At 39.8% G+C, this 19,734-nt stretch overlaps 1 protein-coding gene, 1 long non-coding RNA gene and 1 pseudogene across 2 annotated transcripts in view; 2 read left to right on the top strand and 1 right to left on the bottom strand.

Annotated features, from left to right (window-relative positions):
• The window catches only part of MIS18BP1 (MIS18 binding protein 1), a 50,815-nt gene extending 42,623 nt beyond the window's left edge, over positions 1-8,192 (bottom strand). The window contains 2 exon segments of the mRNA XM_088829469.1: positions 1,390-3,028; positions 7,688-8,192. Coding sequence (XP_088685595.1) covers positions 1,390-1,921 — 532 coding nt within the window. The 5' untranslated portion in view covers positions 1,922-3,028; positions 7,688-8,192.
• On the top strand, positions 8,066-14,049 carry LOC148774506 (SS18-like protein 2 pseudogene; annotated as a pseudogene).
• Positions 8,081-18,637, top strand: LOC148774505 (uncharacterized). The gene is made up of 3 exons (XR_016035612.1): positions 8,081-8,190; positions 16,586-16,762; positions 18,354-18,637. It is a non-coding gene; the product is annotated as an uncharacterized LOC148774505 (long non-coding RNA).
• The last annotated feature ends 1,097 nt before the right edge of the window (positions 18,638-19,734 follow it).

Here is a 19,734-nt window from a genome sequence, read left to right as displayed (position 1 = left end):
CTCATCTTCTCAGTGGCTTTCACTACTTTCTGCTCTTTATTCTAACTTCTAAATTTCAGGGTGCCCCACAACCTATCCTTAAATGTTTTCTCTGAAAACATTTCAACATACACAGTTTTTTCAAGTATAATATACTTACTCCTTGATGATCCCATCTAATCTCATAGCTTTAAATACCATTTAGGTACTAACAACTCCAAATGTATTTCTCAGGTAGGCCATTTCCCTAAATTACAACTAAATTTTTTCAACAGCCTAATTCACATCTACACTTCAATTTTTAACAGACATATCATAACTGACATGACAAGAAACATAATTACTGAGTCCTCAAAACTATTCCACCTCTGTCTGCCCCACCTCAGTTAAACTGCTCCATCGTTCCAGTTGCTTGAGAAAAAAAAAAAAAAAACCCAAACCAAACAAATCACCCAGGTTATCCTTTATCCCTCTCTTATATTCCACACTCCCATCTCTCAACATATATCTGGAGGGACTTCCTTGGTGGTCCAGTGGCTAAGATTCCACACACTCCCAACACAGGGGGCCTGGGTTTGATCCCTGCTCAAGGAACTAGATCCCACATGCCACAACTAGAAGATTGCATGTGCCACAATTAAGACCCTGTGCAGCCAAATAAATAAATAAAATATTAAAACAAATTACACCCCCCCCCCCCTACCCCCACCAAAACCAAAATCTGGAATTCAGCAACTCCTTATTATCTCCACTGCTACCACCTGACGAAGCCAATGCCATCTCTCACCTGGAATACTAAAATAACTATTTCAAATTAACAGCTAGAGTGATACTTTTAAAATATAATTCAGACTGTGACATTCCTCTGCTCAAAACACTCTAGTGGCTCCTTAATTTGCTCACAATAAAAACCCAAACCCTTATATTTACCTATAAGGCCCTTATAGGACCCTCCTAAAAGACACATTATCTGACCCTCTCCTTATTTATCACCTCCTCCCCAGCTGCCCACTCACTCCTTGGTAATCTCCTAGCTAGTCTGCATGCTTCTATTTCAGGGCACTTGTACCAGTCGCAAGATATCTATCTGTATCTATCGCTTCCTTCAGTTTTGTTGGCTCAAATACACCTTCTCATTGAAACACTGACCACCCCATGAAAAATTAAAACCTGCCCCAACTCTCCCCATCATGCTTACTCTGCTTTCTCTTTCCAGATCATTTCTATTATATTGTAAAAAAAATCCTTATTTAATGATCTGTCTGCCACCACCTGAATATAAGCTAGCTTCATCAGGGCAGAGATTTTTGTTCCTTTTGCTCACTGCTGTTCCCTGAGTACCTAAAAGTGTCAGACACAATAAACACTAAACACGTTATAGCTTTTTAACCAACACATAATAAAACTAACCTCTTAGTGAACTGTTTTCTGGCTGGAATGATTTGTTGTTTTCCTTTTCTTCACAGAGGTAGGTATGCTGTAATATTCTTTCCTCAGCTCCATTAGGAGTGAAACTTTCATTTTGTGTTGGTTCCAAAAAACTGTTTCTTGATGCTTGTTCTTGCTTGTTGCGTAGTACTTTTTCTTTCATTCTTTGAAATATTTTTCCTGGTGATTCATAGCTTGCTTTATTTTTAAATTCATCCTTGTTGGGCTTTATAGCACTGATATCAAGAGAACTGTTAGAGGTGGTAGCCTCCACTAGCATGGTAGACTGAAATACATTTTTATTATTAAAAACTGCCATTTCTACAAACTGACTCTTTTTATGATTATTCGGTTTTAAAGAGGATTTCTGATATTTCACCAAATCTTTTACAGGAGTAAGTGTGCCTGAAGGAATGCTGTCAAAAAAAATCGCATGCATGGGCATATTTCTCCTTTGAGAAGATGTCTCTGAAGACAGGTGAATTCCTGGATGTTTCAAAGGTGTTGCAATCATCTTGATAAACAGAAGCAACAAATTCCCTCCAACAGAAAATTTACTTAAACACAATTTTCAGGATAGACCTTCAGCAGGGGGCCAGAGGAACCTGCAGTTCAATGTGAAATCAACTTTTATCATGCTTCTGTGCAGAAAAAGTTAAGTTTATTTGCTTTCCATAACAACATTATGGAATAATGTTATTATTATTATATTGTTATTATTATTTCCATAATAACATTACTTTTACACAGTAAAAGTTTTAATTGGTTTATTATAACACTGAATAATCTATACCTCACAAAGCAGACTAAGATTTTATATTTTTGTTAAAGTTTCATTTATTATTTTTCAGTGCTAAACAGTCTGGTTTTTACATTTATTCTCTGCAAAAAAGCAGCTTCCACCAAGTCTTCTACTTCATCACTCTAAGAGCAGAATTTTGAATATTTGTTTTTGAAATTTACTTGAACCTCAAGTCCTGGAGGTTTCCCTGATCTATATTTGCAGCAAAAAACATTAAATGACAGCTGCATGTGGCAATAAATTAAGTTATGAAAAGATCAAGTTTCACAAATATGGTTTTTCCTTTTAGGAACTTAAATTTTAAGGCAGCAGCTACATGACATATACTAATGAAGGTTAAAAATCCATTCAGTTTTTAAGTTAATAGTCTCCAATCCTGATTTCTGTTATGCTGCAGAACTTTTTAATGGGAGATTTTAGTTTAAAAAAAAATGACCTCAAATCAAAAGTAAATTATATTCATTATAATTTTCTAAACATTTACTACTGCTTAGAATTTTTAGAGGAAATCATGTACTTGGGCATACATGGTCTTTGACTTGTTTTAGCTTGTTTCTTACATATAAATTTTATTTCCCACACCTAGAAATTTCTAGGTGATGAACCATACAGTTGCAGTCTGCTATACTTGGTAAATTAATACAATAATTTTTAAACCTAAAGGAGCCTAGAACTTATAAGTCTAGATTTACAGCATCTCTTATCACTGAATTTATAACTATTCCAATCAGTCTTTGATCATATAAACATAAGAAATGTATTTCAGAAAATATAAATTGATTCAGACCAGACATTAAGTATCTTCATCTACAGTAACTTCTGTAAGAAATAAATATGCAAGTTAAAAATTCATATACAGGCAGTTGTAAAATAACTTAATGTAGTTTTTTACAACTGTGTATTCTATAGTACTTTTTCATTTGGTGAAATTTTAACTGTTAATGTTTTTGGCATTGTGCTTTGTACCATTCATTAAGTAAAAATAAAAAAATAAAAATTCATATACAAACTACCATTTTATTTTATATTTTTATAAGAGAAGAAAAGAAGGAAATATTCCTCAATAACAAGAGCTGACAAAGATACCCAGTATCTTAGGAATGACACAAAACCCACTGAATTCAGCAAATATGTATTAGAGCATATACTCATGCATTTGGCAGGATATTAGTGACAGGAATTCTGTGCTTGGAGTTATAATACTCACTGGCCATTCAGTTTAAGTTCTCAAAAACAAAAATGAATAAACTGGGATAACTGCATGGAAAGATGGCAAAATATGTGCAGGTTTACACAATTTCATTTCTTCAGAACCTAATGAAATGCTCAACAATAAGTATAAACTGCTAATAAGTTAACAGAAATAAGAACAGACCAATCTGTAGTACAATAGTTTCTCCCCACCCCCCACCTTCTCCCAGCGGGACACATTCCAAGACCACCAGTCAATGCCTGAAATTATGGATAGTGCCAGAGCCTATATAAAATATGTTTTTCCTTTTACATACATACCTATGGTAAAGTTTTATTTGTAAATCAGGCACAGTTAAGGAATTAACAGAAGTAAAACAATTATGACAATATACTGTAATAAAAGTTATGTGAATGTCACCTCACTCAAAACACAAATTGAATGCCTTTTCCACTTCACTAAGCATTTTATCGGGGCTTCCCTGGTGGCTCAGAGGTTAAAGCGTCTGCCTCCAATGCGGGAGACCCGGGTTCGTTCCCTGGGTCGGGAAGATCCCCTGGAGAAGGAAACAGTAACCCACTCCAGTATTCTTGCCTGGAGAATCCCATGGACGGAGAAGCCTGGTAGGCTACAGTCCACGGGGTCGCAAAGAGTCGGACACGACTGAGCGACGGAACGGAACGGAACGGAAGCATTTTATCATGCACTGTGGCTATAACTTTTGCAGTTTTGGGGGTCAACCAGCAAAACCTTCATGCATTTCTTTTTCCTTCTTCACAAATAGGAGATTCATTTTTATCCAGACCTTAGCAATCTCAGCATACAATTTTTTTCCTCATTAAGTTAAAGGGTTTACCTTTTCACTTAAAAGGAAGCACTTTACAAATTTTCTTTGGCATACCCAAATTGCCAGCAGCACTACTCCTGTGATTTGAGACAATTATTAAGTAAAATTAGGGTTACCTGAACACAAGCACTATGATACTTCAACAGTCCATCTGATAACTGAGAGGACTGCTAAGTGACTAGTGCATGGGATATGCTGGACAAAGGGGTATTAACATCCCTAGAAGGACAGTGTGAGATTTCATCATGCTACTAAGAAAATCATGCAATTTATTTATTTTTAATTGTTTTTATTGGCGTATACTTGCCTTACAAAGTTGTATTAGTTTCTGCAAAGTGAATCAGTTATACGTATACATATATCCATTCTTTTTTAGATTTCCCTCCTATTTAGGTTCCTTCTAGGACTGGAGAAGACAAGGTGAATTCTAAAGTGGTATGTTTGTGCCTTCATTAAATGCTTAAAACTATTTGAAAAATCTTAAAATTTACTCTGAAAACTGACATGCTGATATACTAAGGGGAAAAAATGCTATTCATTCAAAATAAAGACTCAGGCATGGGAAAACTAGCTATGAGTATGAAAAAGTAGCTGTGAGTATCTAGAAAGCTAAACAACTGTTATCATGGATATAATACTGAATTTAACTTTTACTCTTCTTCCTAAGAAGACATAAAAAGTTCTAGGAATTTTCTGTTGTGGTAGTAATATTAATAATAATTATATTGGAATGGGTCAAAACTCCCAAGGCACACTAACCAAAACTGGGAGATAGAGTTGGGAAAAAATGAGAGGAATAGTAAGTTAACTGACAAATGATGTACTTGGAAAAAAGTGCAGCACACAATATATTGAGTTGGCCAAAGAATTTGTTTGGTTTTCCAGTAAGGTGGTTCTAGTAGAGCTTATTTGTCTTTAACTTCATTCAAAACAGTTCTGTCAGATTATATTGTGACAGCAGTCATTCACAATGCATTAAAAAAAAAAAAAAAGATTAGTGAACCTTTGTGTAGCCATTTTAATATTAAAAATGGAAGAAAAAGGTCACATTTTTGGCATATTATGTTTTATTATACAAGAAAGACAGAAAAACAACTGAAATGCAAAAAAAAAAAAAAAAGATCTGTGCAGTATATGGAGAAGCTACTGTGACTGATCAAACATCAACCCTGTCAAAAGTGGTTTGCAAAATTTTGCGCTGGAGATTTCTTGCTGGACAATTCCCCCTGGTGCAATAACCATTTGAAGTTGATAGCGATCAAATTGAGACATTAATTGAGAACAATCAACATTATGCCATGTGGGAGATAACCGACATACTTAAAATATCCAAATCAAGCACTGAAAATCTTTCGCACCAATTTGGTTATGTTAATCCCTTTGATATTTGGGTTCCACATAAGTTAAGCAAAAAAAAACACTTCTTGACTGTATTTCTGCATGTGATTCTCTGTTGAACTGTAAAACATTCCATTTTTAAAACAAATTGTGATGTGTGATGAAAAGTGAATACTGTACAACAATGTGGAATAGAAGAGATCTTGGGGCAAGTGAAATAAACTACCACCAACCATACCAAAGGCTAGTCTACGTCCAAAGGTGACGCGTCTGTGGTGGGATTGGAAAGGAGTGCCCTATTGTGAGCTCAAACAACTGCTCCCAGTTAGACCAACTGAAAGTAGCACTCAACAAAAAGCGTCAGGAATTAGTCAACAGAAAACACATCATCTTCCATCAGGGTAACACAAGCCTCCATGTTTCTTTGATGGCCAGGCAAAAACTGTTAACAGCTTCTCTGGGAAGTTCTGATTCATCTGCCATATTCACCAGACATTGCATCTTCAGATTCCTGTTTATTTCAGTCTTTACAAAATTCTCTTAATGAAAACAATTTCAGTCTCCTGGAGGACTATAAATGGTACGTGGAAGAGTTCTTTGCTCAAAAAGATAAAAAGTTTTGTGAAGATGGAATTATGAACTTGCCTGAAAAATGGCAGAAGGTAGTGGAATAAAATGGTGAATATGCTGTTCAATAAAATTCTTGGTGAAAATGAAAAAGGTCTTTCATTTATACTTGGAAACCAAAGGAACTTTTTGGCCAACCCAATAGATAACATTCAAAGAAATCAAATGAACCAATTTAAAGAAAGGATCAACATAAAAAATGGCCAAAGGACATGAAAGGCATTTAATAGAATACACATGGCCCATCAGTTCAGTTCAGTTCATTTCGCCTCAGTCGTGTCCGACTCTCCACAACCCCATGAATCACAGCACGCCAGGCCCCCCTGTCCATCACCAACTCCATAAATGAGTCAAAATGACACTCTTATTTTTCTAATAAATGAAGAGATGCAAATTAAAACTGAGACTTTTTTATCAGATTAGTAAAGGTTAATGTCAAAATATAGGTGTGCATGCCATTGATCAATAAATTACACTTAAAAGTTTGCTTACAGAAACATCTACGTAAGAATGCAAATATACATGTGGTAATAATATTCAACATCTATCGTATCTATGTCAGACACTACTTAATCTTACAGCAATTCATAAGAGTTAAGTACTGTTTTTATCCCCATTTTGAAGATGAGAAAACTAAGGCATAAAGTGGTTAAATAACCAGTCCAAGGTCCCACTGACAATTAAGAGCAGGACCCCAGTCTATTTGATTTCAAAGCCTAAGTTCTTAAACAGGCTGCTGTTCACTAAAGCACCGGAATAACTAGAAACAACATAGACGTCTATCAATATGGGACAAAATTCTGCTTTTGTCATCCATATAACGGAATTCTATGTATTCAATAAAAAGATATACATACAGACACACACATACACACTCTGACATAGAAAGTAGCTGGAATATACTAAATTTAAAAAGCAGCAGAACAGGACGTACAATTGAATTTCTGTTGGAAAAAAAAAAACACAGGAGTATATGCAAAGGGGAAAAAATCTGGAATTAAGATATTGTAAAAACTTTTACATAGCACTTATCTTTGTAGAGAGGGATGAAGGGGCCTCCCGTTTCCTAAATAATTTTATTTACATCTGAAAATGTTTGCAATATGTAATTTAATCAGAAAAAACACAAGCTAGATGGATAAATTGTGGATCCTGGGTTCCAAGGTGAAGAATCGGGTAGTGACGCACACAATACTCCTACTTGGTAATCTAATTTTTTTTTTTCTAGAAGTGACTTTTAGAACAAAAGCCTAGAGCGCTCACCACTGAAATCAGAGGAAAAGAGGTCTGCTCTCTTGATAAATACAGTAGACACGCAACAAATACACACCGAATGAACGAGTGGTCGTGATACCGCAGCCAAAGACAGAAACGTACAGAAGTCCGCAACAGCCCAGAAAGCCGAAGCGCTGGGACTGGCGGCGCCAGAGGGATCGGAGGCAGAAGCCAGGGCAGAGGGTCGGGGAGGCCGTACCTTGGGTGAAGAGCCTGGCTGGGCGAGACGGCAGCAGTCCGGGCTCGGCTTCGGGGCAGCGGGCGACCTGGGCGCCCTAAGATCGCGCCTCTGGCCCAAGTCGGCCCCACCCCTCAGCTCACCTTCCCCGTGAGGCTCCCTAACACGAGAACTATTAGGGAATTCAAATTTGAAGAGCCCGCCTTCCCAGCCGGCCCGGGATTGGCGCGCTCGGGAATTGCGTCACCGTGCGTCGCACTGGGACCCCGGAAGCCTGGGGGCGCTTCCCACTCCGCGTGGGCAATGCTGTCTCCACAAAAAGTGGGTAACCGCAAGCTGCGGCAGGTACTGGGCAGGCACCTCTAGTCGTCCTTGGACTTTGTTTCTTCTTCAGAGGAGCGCCAAGCTTCGCGTTTGGCGGCTCTTCCCGAAATGCCCTGCGGCAGGAAGGCCTACGTCAGACGCGCTGCTGCGCATCTTAAGTTTGGTCCTTCTCGGCTACCCTCTTGCCCTGTGTGAGAACGGTAATCGCTTTTGGTTGGTTGTTACTTCCAAGTGTGACGAATTAGCTTGCTGAATATGTTTAAGAGAGCTTTTAAGTTTTCTCTGGCCGTCAGGTATTTGAGGCCGAGAAGGAACGTTTTGTTCTTGAGGGGATAAGTGGACTAAATGCAAAGTTATATTTGCAATAGTTATACTTTTTAACCTAATCATCTCGAACCCTAAAAGCATTCATCTGACTGTTGAGTTGCGATGCAGTTTATTACAGTCGCGTTCAGACTTAGCCCTGCTTCCTTCGGCTCAGCGCCCCGGCACGACGCGTTGCGGGCTGGAAACTTGGTGTAGAATGCCTTGTTTCAGTCTTGGAGGAGGAGGAGCCAGAGGAGTAACTAGAGTTTTCAGCCTTAAATCCGTTCCACCTCCCGTCCTGCGTGTTCTCTTCATGGACTCCGCCCCCCTCCCCACCAAGTCGACATTTAGGACAGGAGAGTTTATTTTTTGCCTCATCCAAGAAAATTGTCAACATCCTAAGAATCATGTATCGCATTTGTCCATAAGACCGGACGGGAAAGTCACGTTTGAGTCCCTTCTCTAAATCATGTATCCATAAATCTTGTGCTCATCGAATACTCAGAATCTAAAATACACTTTTAAAACATCGAATGAGGGGCATGGCTGGGGCGCGCCTTCCAACTTTCCTCGCGTATCCCGGTTCTCACCCGCGTGGGCCTGAGGTCCAGGGCCCAAAGGAAAAAGAGGGCTATGTGCGAGTTTCTCCCTCAGCAAAACCCGACACCAGTGTTTTCCTTGGCCTTGCGGGGTTTGGCTTGAAAGGAGGCAATGCCCAAGATTCAGGCTCCAGGGGCAGGCCTGTAGGCACCAGAGCGGTGTTTAAAGAGGGGTGAATGTGGACCTAGATGGGCAAGCTCCTCCCACAGACTGACAGTACCCAAAGCCTAAAAGGCGAGACGCTATCAAGAATCCCGCCCCTGAGGCTAGCTTGCGCAAACGTAGAAGATCCACAAACAGCTCTAGAGCCTCAGGGGTGGAGCCGGAGGAGGACGCCAAGAATCGTTCTTTTTAAAAGCGCGCCCAATCACAAAGGACGTTCCGCCTGTTCCCCGCCTCCTAGGTGGGAGGACCCAATCAACGTCGAAAATGTAGGCCCGCCTATCTTGGTCCCTGCTGCGGCCGTAGGGCGTCTGGAGCTGCAGGTCCGCTCCGGTCTAGATGAGAGGGGATCGGCTGGGCCTGACGCCGAGTTCCACCCTGGCTTCCCGGGATGTCGGTGGCTTTCGTACCGGACTGGCTGAGAGGGAAGGCAGAAGTCAATCAGGAGACCATCCAGCGACTCCTGGAGGAGAATGACTAGCTGATCCGCTGTATCGTGGAATATCAGAACAAAGGCCGAGCGAATGAGTACCAGCATGTGTTACACAGAAATCTCTATTATTTGGCTACTATCGCAGATGCCAACCCAACCAGTGCTTCAAAAGCAATGGAATAGTCTTCCAGTTGGCTGTTGTGAGGAGTAATTGAATGTGATCTATTTCCTATGAAATGGACTTTTGCCAACTCAGCTGCTTAGAATGTGAATGGCACCTCTGTGGCTCTTTTAAAAATGTGAAGAAAGCTACTAACTTAACCATATTCTCTAAATATTTAATAATTAAGTGGATTCCCTCAATTAAGTTGACTCCAAGTGTCCTCCATCCTGAAATAAGTGTGTTTGGATAACAGAGATACAACGGGCATCTTCAAGTCAACCTTTTTAGTTTCAGCCTGAAGAGGAAAACTGAGCAAGTATTGGGCGATCAGCAGGAATTGAGATTTCCACTGAGACACAGCCAAATGGACATGTGACTGTTTCTCCCTCCTACCAGTTTGTGGTTGTGGACCTCTGACTACTCTTTTCATGTTGCTTTGAAATAAAGCTTGCCTTTCCACAGAAAAAAATAAAACATCGAATGAATGCAAGTAAGGAAAAGAAACCAGTTGAGGGTGGGAGGAGAGAAGCAGGTCTGCATAGAAATTTCTGACAGCAGCATAATGAGAAAATGGCTGGACATGGATTTGCACCAAATTTATGGGGAAAACCGGGTGGCGCTAGTGGTAAAGAACTCACCTGCCAATTCAGGAGATGTAAGAAACGTGGGTTCAATCTCTGGGTTGGGAAGATCCCTTGGAGGAGGGCATGGCAGTCCACTCCAGTATTCTTGGCTGGAAAATTGCAACAGAGGTGCTTCGTGGTATAGTCCATGAGGTCTCGAAGAGTTGGACACAACTGAAGGGATTTAGCAGACAAACCAAACTTGAAATATATGTTTAGTGAAATCTATGAAATACACTTTGTGGGATAGAGGGACTTTGAAAGACAGGCATTCATACTTAAAAACATCTGAAATAGAGGCATGAACGGTTTCTGTTCCTGATGAAAGTAACAACCATGGCTCACACTTTCAGCTAAAACAGGAACCTTTAACTATTAAGGGCAGACACTCAGAGTTACAGACTTTAATTTTTTAAATTAGCCACTTCTGTTTGAGAAGTAAGTAGGATCTAGCATGCTCCAGGGTGAACAGCAACAAGAATTTACATAAGAGTGACTGATAATTTTCCAAGAAAGCCTGAATAACACTTTGTGGATAAAAGTGCAGTGAGAAGATATATAGGCCGAGGGACAACCTTCATCTGTCCAATGGAGCATCAACATGCTGCCTTGGATGGATCCTCTTAAGTTTGTGTTTGCAAGGATAGGTGGGCTTTTTATGGTCAGAGCAAAACACCTGGAATAATCTCAATCTGTAACCCCTGGGAACAGGTACAGACCCACTTAGGGTGTAAAACAGACATAGTAAGAGAAGAGGGAATTCTTATGTTGTGTGGAAGTTGCAGTCAAGAGATCTGTCTCTGCTTAGCCTGGAAGAATATTCCCAGAACCATGGTAATATACTGTGGTCCAGTTGTATGCTAATTGACCAAATAGCATTTTGAGAATAATTAGAAAAAAGACGCTCTTTCATCAAGGCCAGGGATGATTTTACACTCCAGGGGACATTTGGCAGTGTCTGGAAATATAAATGTCATAACTTAGAAGGGTGCCACTGGCAGCTAGTCAGTAGAGGGCAGGAATGCTAGTAAACATCCTATAGTGCATAGGACAGCTCTTCCACTACAAAGAATTCTTAAATCTAAAATGTCAATAGTGCCAAAGTTGATAAATCCTGCATTTGGAAGATGTAGCCCTGAATTAGGATTTTAGTCTCCTCTCTCTCAACTATGTTCCCAGTGTAAGACACAACTATGCAACTACTGCTATCCTGTAGACTGAAAGGAGAGGTGAAGATTGAGTCAACAGGGAGGTTATCCAGGCTTCTTAGAGGAGGACCCTTCAGAAGAAAAGACTGCCAAGGAGATTGTTATGTGATAGAGACAACATACAAACACATAAACATACCATTACAAATTGTAATAAGTGTTATGACGATGTATCAGTTCAAGTCTTGCAGGAAGCCGACGGTAAGACGGAGTACAAGAGACTTTTTGGAAGATAAAGCCTGTGAAAGTTTAAAGAGGAGGAAAAAGAAATGGGCCTGGAAAATCGTCAGGCCTTGATACAGATCAGACATTAGTAAAAGAAAAAGGGAGAAGGAAGTAGAACTGGGCAAAGGGAGTTAAAGAGTGTAATACAGATTGACAAAGTGTTGGCTAACATAATCGGGAGTTTTGGGGTAACCTATCAGAGGAGGTCTCCAGTGGGCCAAAATGGGCAGGTCCTGAATTCCATTATGTTGGCCATGGGAAGAACACACTTTGGCTCAAAGGCTTTAATTTTTTTTTAAACTGAGATATAGTTAACATAATGTTATATTAGTATATAAAAGATTGAGGGCAGAAGAAGAGGGTGTCAGAGGATGAGATGGCTGGATGGCATTACCAATGCCATGGACATGAACTTGGGCAAACTTTGGGAGATGGTGAGGGACAGAGAGGCCTGGCATGCTGCAGTCCATGGGGTCGCAAAGAGTCTGATATGAATGGGCAACAGAACAACAACAAAACTATATTAGTTTCAAGTATACAGCACAATGATTTGAATTTGTATGTATTGTGAAATGATCACCACACTATGTCTAGTTAACATACATTAAGACAGATGGAAACAATTTTGTTTTTCTTGCGATGAGAACTTGTAAGATCTACCTTCTTAACAACTTTTAAATATACAATTCAATATTTTTAACTGTAGTCATCATATTGTGCATCACACCCACAGGACGTCTTTATTTTATAACTGAAAGTTTATACCTTTTGACCACCTTCTTCCATTGGCCCAAACCTGACCCATACCTCTGGCAACCACCAACCTGTTCTGTATGTCTCTGAGTTTAAATTTTTAAAAATTCACTATTAATTGTGAGACTATGCAGTGTTTGTCTTTCTCTGTCTGACATTTCACTTAGCATAATACCCTCAGCTCCACCTATGTTCCAAATGGCAAGATAGCCTTCTCTTTCACAGCTGAATAATATTCCATTGAGTATCCTAGTTCTAATTTTAAATTTTTAATTAGAAATTTTAAATTTCTAATTTTAAATTTTTGAGAAAAACTCCATAGTTTTCTATAGTGGCTGTACCAATTTACATTCCCACCAAGAGTGCACAAGGGTTCTCCTTTCTCCACATCCTTGTTAACACTTGTTAGTATGTTGTGTTAGTCACTCAATCACATCCAACTCTTGCGACCCCATGGACAGTAACCCGCCAGGCTCCTTTGTTTATGGAATTCTCCAGGCAAGAACACTGGAGTGGGTTGCCATTTCCTTCTCCACGACACTTGTTATCTCTTATCTTTTTTATGACAATCATTCATTCTTTTCTTTTTTTGGCTGCACTATGCAGCTTGTGGGATCTTAATTCCCTAGCCAGGGATTGAACTTGTGCTTTCTGCAGTGGAAGTACACAGTCTTAACCACTGGACCACCAGGGAAGTCCCATGATAATGTTTCTAACATAAGTGGCGTGATAGCTCACTGTGGTCTAAATTTTCATTTCTCTAAGGATTAGTGATGGTGAGTACTTTTCCCTATATCTATCAGCCATTTCTATGTCTTCTTTAGAAAAATTCTATTCAGTTTTTCTGATGATTTAAAAATCATATTGTTTCACTATTGAACTGAGTTCTTCATATATTTTGGAAATTGACCCTTTATCAGGTATAAGATTTATAAGTATTTTCTCCCATTCTGTAGGTAGCTTTTTCATTTTCTTGATGGTTTTCTTTGCTGCGCAAAAGCTTTTTAGTTTGATATAGTCCCACTTGTTTATTTTTCCTTTTGTTGCCTTTTCTTTTGGTGTCAAATCCAAAAAAATCATTATCAAGACCAGTGCCAAGGAGCTTACTGCTTGTTTTCTTCTAGAAGTTATATGGTTTCAGGTCTAATGTTCAAGTCTTTAACCATTTGAGTTAATTTTTGTATTTAGTGTAAGATAGTGTGTAGGGAATATGCTATGCACAGGCCTGTACTATAATTAACAGGGCTTCTTTGAAAAATAAGAGTGACTTTCTCATCACCCCCAGGTGAAGGGCTGGGTGCAGTAAAAAGTACATCATGGAAAAACATCTTGAAAACAAGATGTTGAAGAACTGATGTGACTGATGGAAAACCATGAGTGACTGTTCCTGTAACCTAAGCCTTGAGGGAGTTGCTGAGAAAGGTCGTCACTAGCTAAAGGGCTAAACAGAGTCATGAAAGGCCTGACGGTTTGACATTGAGGACTGTGTGTTGTATATCTGTATCCCCGATCTGAGATTGTAAAAAATAGATATCTCTAGAGCACATACAAGAAAGTAGATGTTAGCAATAAAAAGCATACAAGGATTAGGATCTGGGTTTTTGCCTGCGAATGGCATCAGCCCCCAGATCCCCACCTTATTTCTGAGTCTTGTTTTTCTTTATTCTTCTGTGGCACTGCTCTGTCAGGTCAGTTTGTTGTTGGGCTGGTCCTGACAATAGTGGTCCAATTTCATTCTTGTGTGTGTGTGTGTGTATTCTTTAAATACATATTCTTTTCATATATATATTCAGATTCTATGCCCTTAAAGATTATTACAAAATATTGAGTATAGCTCTTTGTGCTCTATAGAAGGTCCTTGTTGATTATCTATTTTATACGTAGTTCAGTTCAGTCACTCAGTCGTGTCCAACTCTTTGCGACCCCATGAATCACAGCACACCAGGCCTCCCTGTCCATCACCAACTCCCAGAGTACACTCAAACTCAAGTCCATCGAGTCGGTGATGCCATCCAACCATCTCATTCTCTGTTGTCCCCTTCTCCTCCTGCCCCCAATCCCTCCCAGCATCAGAGTCTTTTCCAGTGAGTCAACTCTTCGCATGAGGTGGCCAATGTATTGGAGTTTCAGCTTTAGCATCAGTCCTTCCAATGAACACCCAGGATTGATCTTCTTTAGAATGGACTGGTTGGATCTCCTTGCAGTACAAGGGACTCTCAAGAGTCTTCTCCAACACCACAGTTCAAAAGCATCAATTCTTCGGCGATCAGCTTTCTTCACAGTCCAACTCTCAAATCCATATATGACCACGGGAAAAACCATAGCCTTGACTAGACGGACCTTGGTTGGCAAAGTAATGTCTCTGCTTTTTAATATGCTATCTAGGTTGGTCATAACTTTCCTTCCAAGGAGTAAGCGTCTGTGTATTTTTCATCTTAATTCCTAATTTATCCCTCCCCCACTTCCCCTTTTGTAACCATAAGTTTGTTTTCTATGTCTGTAAGTCTATTTCTATTTTGTATTTAAGTTCATTTCTTTTTTTTCTTTAAGATTCCACATATAAGCAATATCATGAAATTTTCTTTTTCTGTCTGACTTACTTCACTTAGTATGATAATCTCTAGGCCCATCCATATTTCTGCAGATGGCATTATTTCGTCATTTTTCATGGCCAAGTAAATATATACCACTGTTGCTTCCTGGCCTACATACAGATTTCTCAAGAGGCAGATCAGGTAGTCTGGTATTCCCATCCCTTTAAGAATTTTCCACAGTTTGTTGTGACCTACACAGTCAAAGGCTTTGGTGTAGTCAATAAAGCATAAATAGATGTTTTTCTAGAACTCTCTTGCTTTTTCGGTGATCCAGTGGATGTTGGCAATTTGATCTCTGGTTCCTCTGCCTTTTCTAAATCCAGCTTGAACATCTGGAAGTTCTCGGTTCATGTACTATTGAAACCTGGTTTGGAGAATTTTGAGCATTATTTTGCTAGCACGTGAGATGAGTACAATTTGTGGTAGTTTGAACATTCTTTGGCATTGCCTTTCTTTGGGATAGGAATGAAAACTTAATAGGAGTTAAGCAAATAAAACTGGAAGGCTGAATGGTAAGCATGTGGGATATTGGAGTATCAGAGATAGGGGCATTCCTAGGTGTCTCTAAAGTTTAGGAAATAGTTATTGATATGGATAGCTCAGCCGGTTTAAGGCTGAGGTTAGGGTAACATGAGAGGCCTGATGGTACTAACTATGTCTGTAATGCTTACTGTAACCAGTATTTTAGTTATAGATAAATGTGAAGTGGGGTGTCTATGATTTAATATGATGGCTTCCCTGGTAGATCAGCTGGTAAAGAATCTGCCTGCAATTCAGGAGACCCCAGTTCAATTCCTGGGTTGGGAAGATCCCCTGGAGAACGGATAGGCTACCCACTCCAGTATTTTTGGGCTTCCCTGGTGGCTCAAATTGTAAAGAATCCACCTGCAATGTGGGAGGCCTGGGTTTGATCCCTGGGTTGGGAAGATCCCCTGGAGAAGGAAATGGCAACCCACTCCAGTAGTTTTGCCTGAAAAATTCCATGGTCGGAGGAACCTGTTAGGTTACAGTCCATGGGGTCACAAAGAGTCTGACACGACTAAGTGACTTCAGTTTCACTTTTGCCCAGTGAAGGAGGGTCTAACTAGGGCTCTTCTTAGCTCTTACACCATCATGTGGTTAAATAGGTGGTTGCACTGGGAGCCTTTTATTCTGGTCTCGCCTACTTCTTTAAGTTTAATTTTATCTGCCTTTTTTTCTGTGGTTTGGCATCTGGCTTCCCAGGTTAAGGAGAGAGGCAAACCCAAGAGTCCAGGGTCTTCCACAGTGACCAGGTTGAGTCGGTTGAAGGGAAGCTCTTTTCTTGTGGTTAGATTTTCCACAGGTATTTAAGTTCAACATACTCATAATATGACTACATCAATCTTCTTCCCTTCAGTCTTCTGCATCCCCTTCCTTTCCTCCACCCCAGGCTTCCCCTCAGTAAATCCAAATCTTAAACTCTCTTCTCCTCTGCTGTTTATTTCACTGAAAGAGTGTTTATCCACTGCAGTGACACCCATGTTTCTTATGTCTTCTGCATTTGTAGGCGGGTTCTTTACCAACTGCGCCACCCGAGAAGCCCCTGCAGTGACACATTGGGCTCCAAAATCACTGTGGACAGTGACTGAAACAATGAAAGTAAAAGTCACTTGTTCCTTGGAAGGAAAGCTATGACAACTTAGATAGCATATTAAAAAACAGAAACATCACTTTGCTGACAAAGGTGAGTATAGTCAAAGCTATGGTTTTTCCAGTAGTCATGTACGGATGTGAGGGGTGGACCTTAAAGAAGGCTGAGCGCCAAGGAATTGATGCTTTTGAGCTGTGGTGCTGGAGAAGACTCTTGAGAGTCTCCTGGACTGCAAGGATATCAAACCTGTCAATCCTAAAAGATATCAACAACCCTAAATATCCAATGGAAGAACTGATGCTGAAGCTGAAGCTCCAATACTTTGACCATGTCAGTTTAAAAACAGTCACAACCTAAAAGTTGAGAATTATGTTTTATTCAGTGGGAATTTTTAGGACTTCAAGTGTGGGAGACTGCATCTCAAGTAATCCTGAGAGAACTACTCTAAGAAGGCAGGTAGTGGGGAGGAGTCAGATTATATAGAAGTTTGCAACAAAGGGTAGGTAGTCTGACCATCAAAAGTATTTTTGTGAATTAAAGAAAACCAGATACTTCAAGTTAAGGAATTTAGCACTTTTCTGTACATAAGAAGATACAAGAGTCTGGGCTCACTGAAAACATTCCTTTCATATGCATCTCAGCTATCTGAGGTGCTATCTTGTGTTTTTCCTCAGTGCTCACTGTAAGGAGTGGCTGTGTTGCAGGAAGGAAGCCAATTCCTACAAAGGCATCTGCGTACTTGCTGGGGGCTTGGATCACTGAAGAGATTTAATCTGGGAAATAATTTTTTATGCCTTAAAAAATCACTCTGACAATAGTATAGAGAGGAATTAAAGACATTTGTGGAAAATCCTGGAAGTCAATTGCTTGAGCACGTTGTTGTTTAGCAGCAGCTTTGCCCAGAGATAGGACAAGGGTTTCTCCCTACAACCTACAGGAAGGGTGAGGCAGAATGACAAAAGGGAGGGATGTTTGTAAGACCTACCTCATAACTTTCTATCCAGTTGTCATTTCCACAAAAATCTGCACAAAATTCTATTTCTTATTCCAAATGAAGCTTTACATTTGACATTATGATTTTCTTCTTGCCTTTGTCCTTGATATGCTTCTTTGATTTCAGTATAGCTGCTTCGTTTGATCTTGTTTAGTAACTTCCTTTTGCAACTTCACAAATAGCACACTGAAAGAATACCATATTTATCAGGTTTGTTTTCCCTGATCAACTACAGTTTTCATGTGTCACTTCAATCAGTTTTTCATTATTTGACAACTTCATAAAAATTTTTATTCCAGTTGATTTAAAAAGAATGCAGAACTTAATACATTCATTATTAATGTATTCTGGTTCTTTAAATGGGAGTATAGGGTTCTGGTTGTGGAAGATCAGAGCTAGAAGAGACTTTTAAAGTCTACTGTGACAGTGTTTCTAAACCCTTAATGTACATAGTAATCACCTGGGCATCTGTTTAAAATACAAACTCTGACTCAGGTCTTAGGGGTGGGGTCTAAGATTTTACATTTTTAACAAGCTTCTATTAAGAGCTAAAGTCAAAGGTACTGGTCTACAAATCACACTTTGAGTAGCAAGGTACTATGATACAGGTAAAAATATGAAAATATCTTATTTCTGATATATAATAAATATTTACAGCTTAAAATTTTTCTGTTTGATCGAATCTTGCAGATGAGCCTTGAATCCAACTGATAACTTGAGAAAGGCTACTGGCATAGTATGCCCCTAAATTAAAAATGGACCATTTCCTTCTGAGTATTTGTTTGTTTAATGAGTTACACTAAAGGTAATTTTATTGAGTCATGTTTCTTTTTTTTTTTTCATCCCACAGTACCATGAGGTGATGTCACTCTCTGGCAGCCAAGGCTGTCCTTTTTTAAGTCAGTCCCCATCACTAATTAGGCCCACTAGTTAGGAAAGTTACATACTTTTGCAAGGTAAAGAAAAACATTTTACTGAGCTCCAGTTGTCTCAGGGTACCTATAGGTAAACATTCACTGTGATGTAAAACTAAAGCCTGACATTATGTTATTTCATCAATATGAAATTCATTTGGAAGGAAAGAAAACACTTGAATTGTGCAGTAATATTTTAAGTTCAGCTTTAATTCATAATTCACTTCTTACTACAGTCTAGATTAAATACAAAGTTTTCTAAAGCAAATAGAAAAAGCTAAAGTAGAATTAATTACTGGCAAACATTCTACCCGAGTAAGTAGCTGGTGTACGGTTGAAACGGCCCAATGCTGTTAAATAAAGGAACCCAGACACCAAATAGATAATGTAGCAGGCTTTAATAGCAGGCGCCCCCGGGCAGAACCCCAAGACCTAACAGAGTGAGGTTGAGAAGTCCACGCCGAACAAAGGCAGAGAGCGACTTATATAGCCTCTCAGTAAGGAGCCGTGAAACTCTTTCCAAAAAAGGCGAGGTCTGGAGTGGCAGTTTCTCATAGGTTGGCTAGTCGAGGTGGCGAAACCGGGTTGGTCGCTCTAAAGGTCAGGAGGGAGGGTTGATTCCAGTGGAGAGCTTTTGCATCAGAGACTCTTCAGTGGTTTGGCGGGACTTTTTCCCACTGGTGGGAAATGAAGTGGAGAAGAAGAAGAAGCCAAGATGGCCGCCGGGGAGGGGAAGCCAAGATGGCCACCGAGGTCTGACCTTACGTTCCGACCCTTTTGATAGGATAGGGGGTGACGTTGTCATCTCTGGCTACTTTCTGCTGGAAAGGGGCGTCGTGAGGTTTTTGGGTCATGGCCAGACCCCGGTGTCCCTCGGGGGTTTTTGGGGTCGTGGGGGTTGGAAGTCTGGAATAGGCGGCCACCATCATCATCTGTCCAGTGGCGACCTGGATCATCTTCTGCAGCTGTTGAACAATGCATTGTAGGATACATGGGCCAAAGAGCAATATGAGTAAAATAACTACAAGAATGATCAAAACAGATTTCCACTAATCTCCTTTTATCCAAGACAGGACTGAAGTCCAAAAAGGAATATTTTTATCAGACATGTCCTTTATCTGAGTTTGCATATCTTCTAAGGCAGTCGATACGTTTCT

Source organism: Moschus berezovskii, chromosome 21, assembly GCF_049115385.1.
Source record: "Moschus berezovskii isolate FMDL1 chromosome 21, NW_MosBer_1.0, whole genome shotgun sequence".
In the NCBI taxonomy this organism is placed as follows: Eukaryota; Metazoa; Chordata; class Mammalia; order Artiodactyla; family Moschidae; genus Moschus; species Moschus berezovskii.
This window is presented reverse-complemented; position numbering and strand designations above follow the sequence as displayed.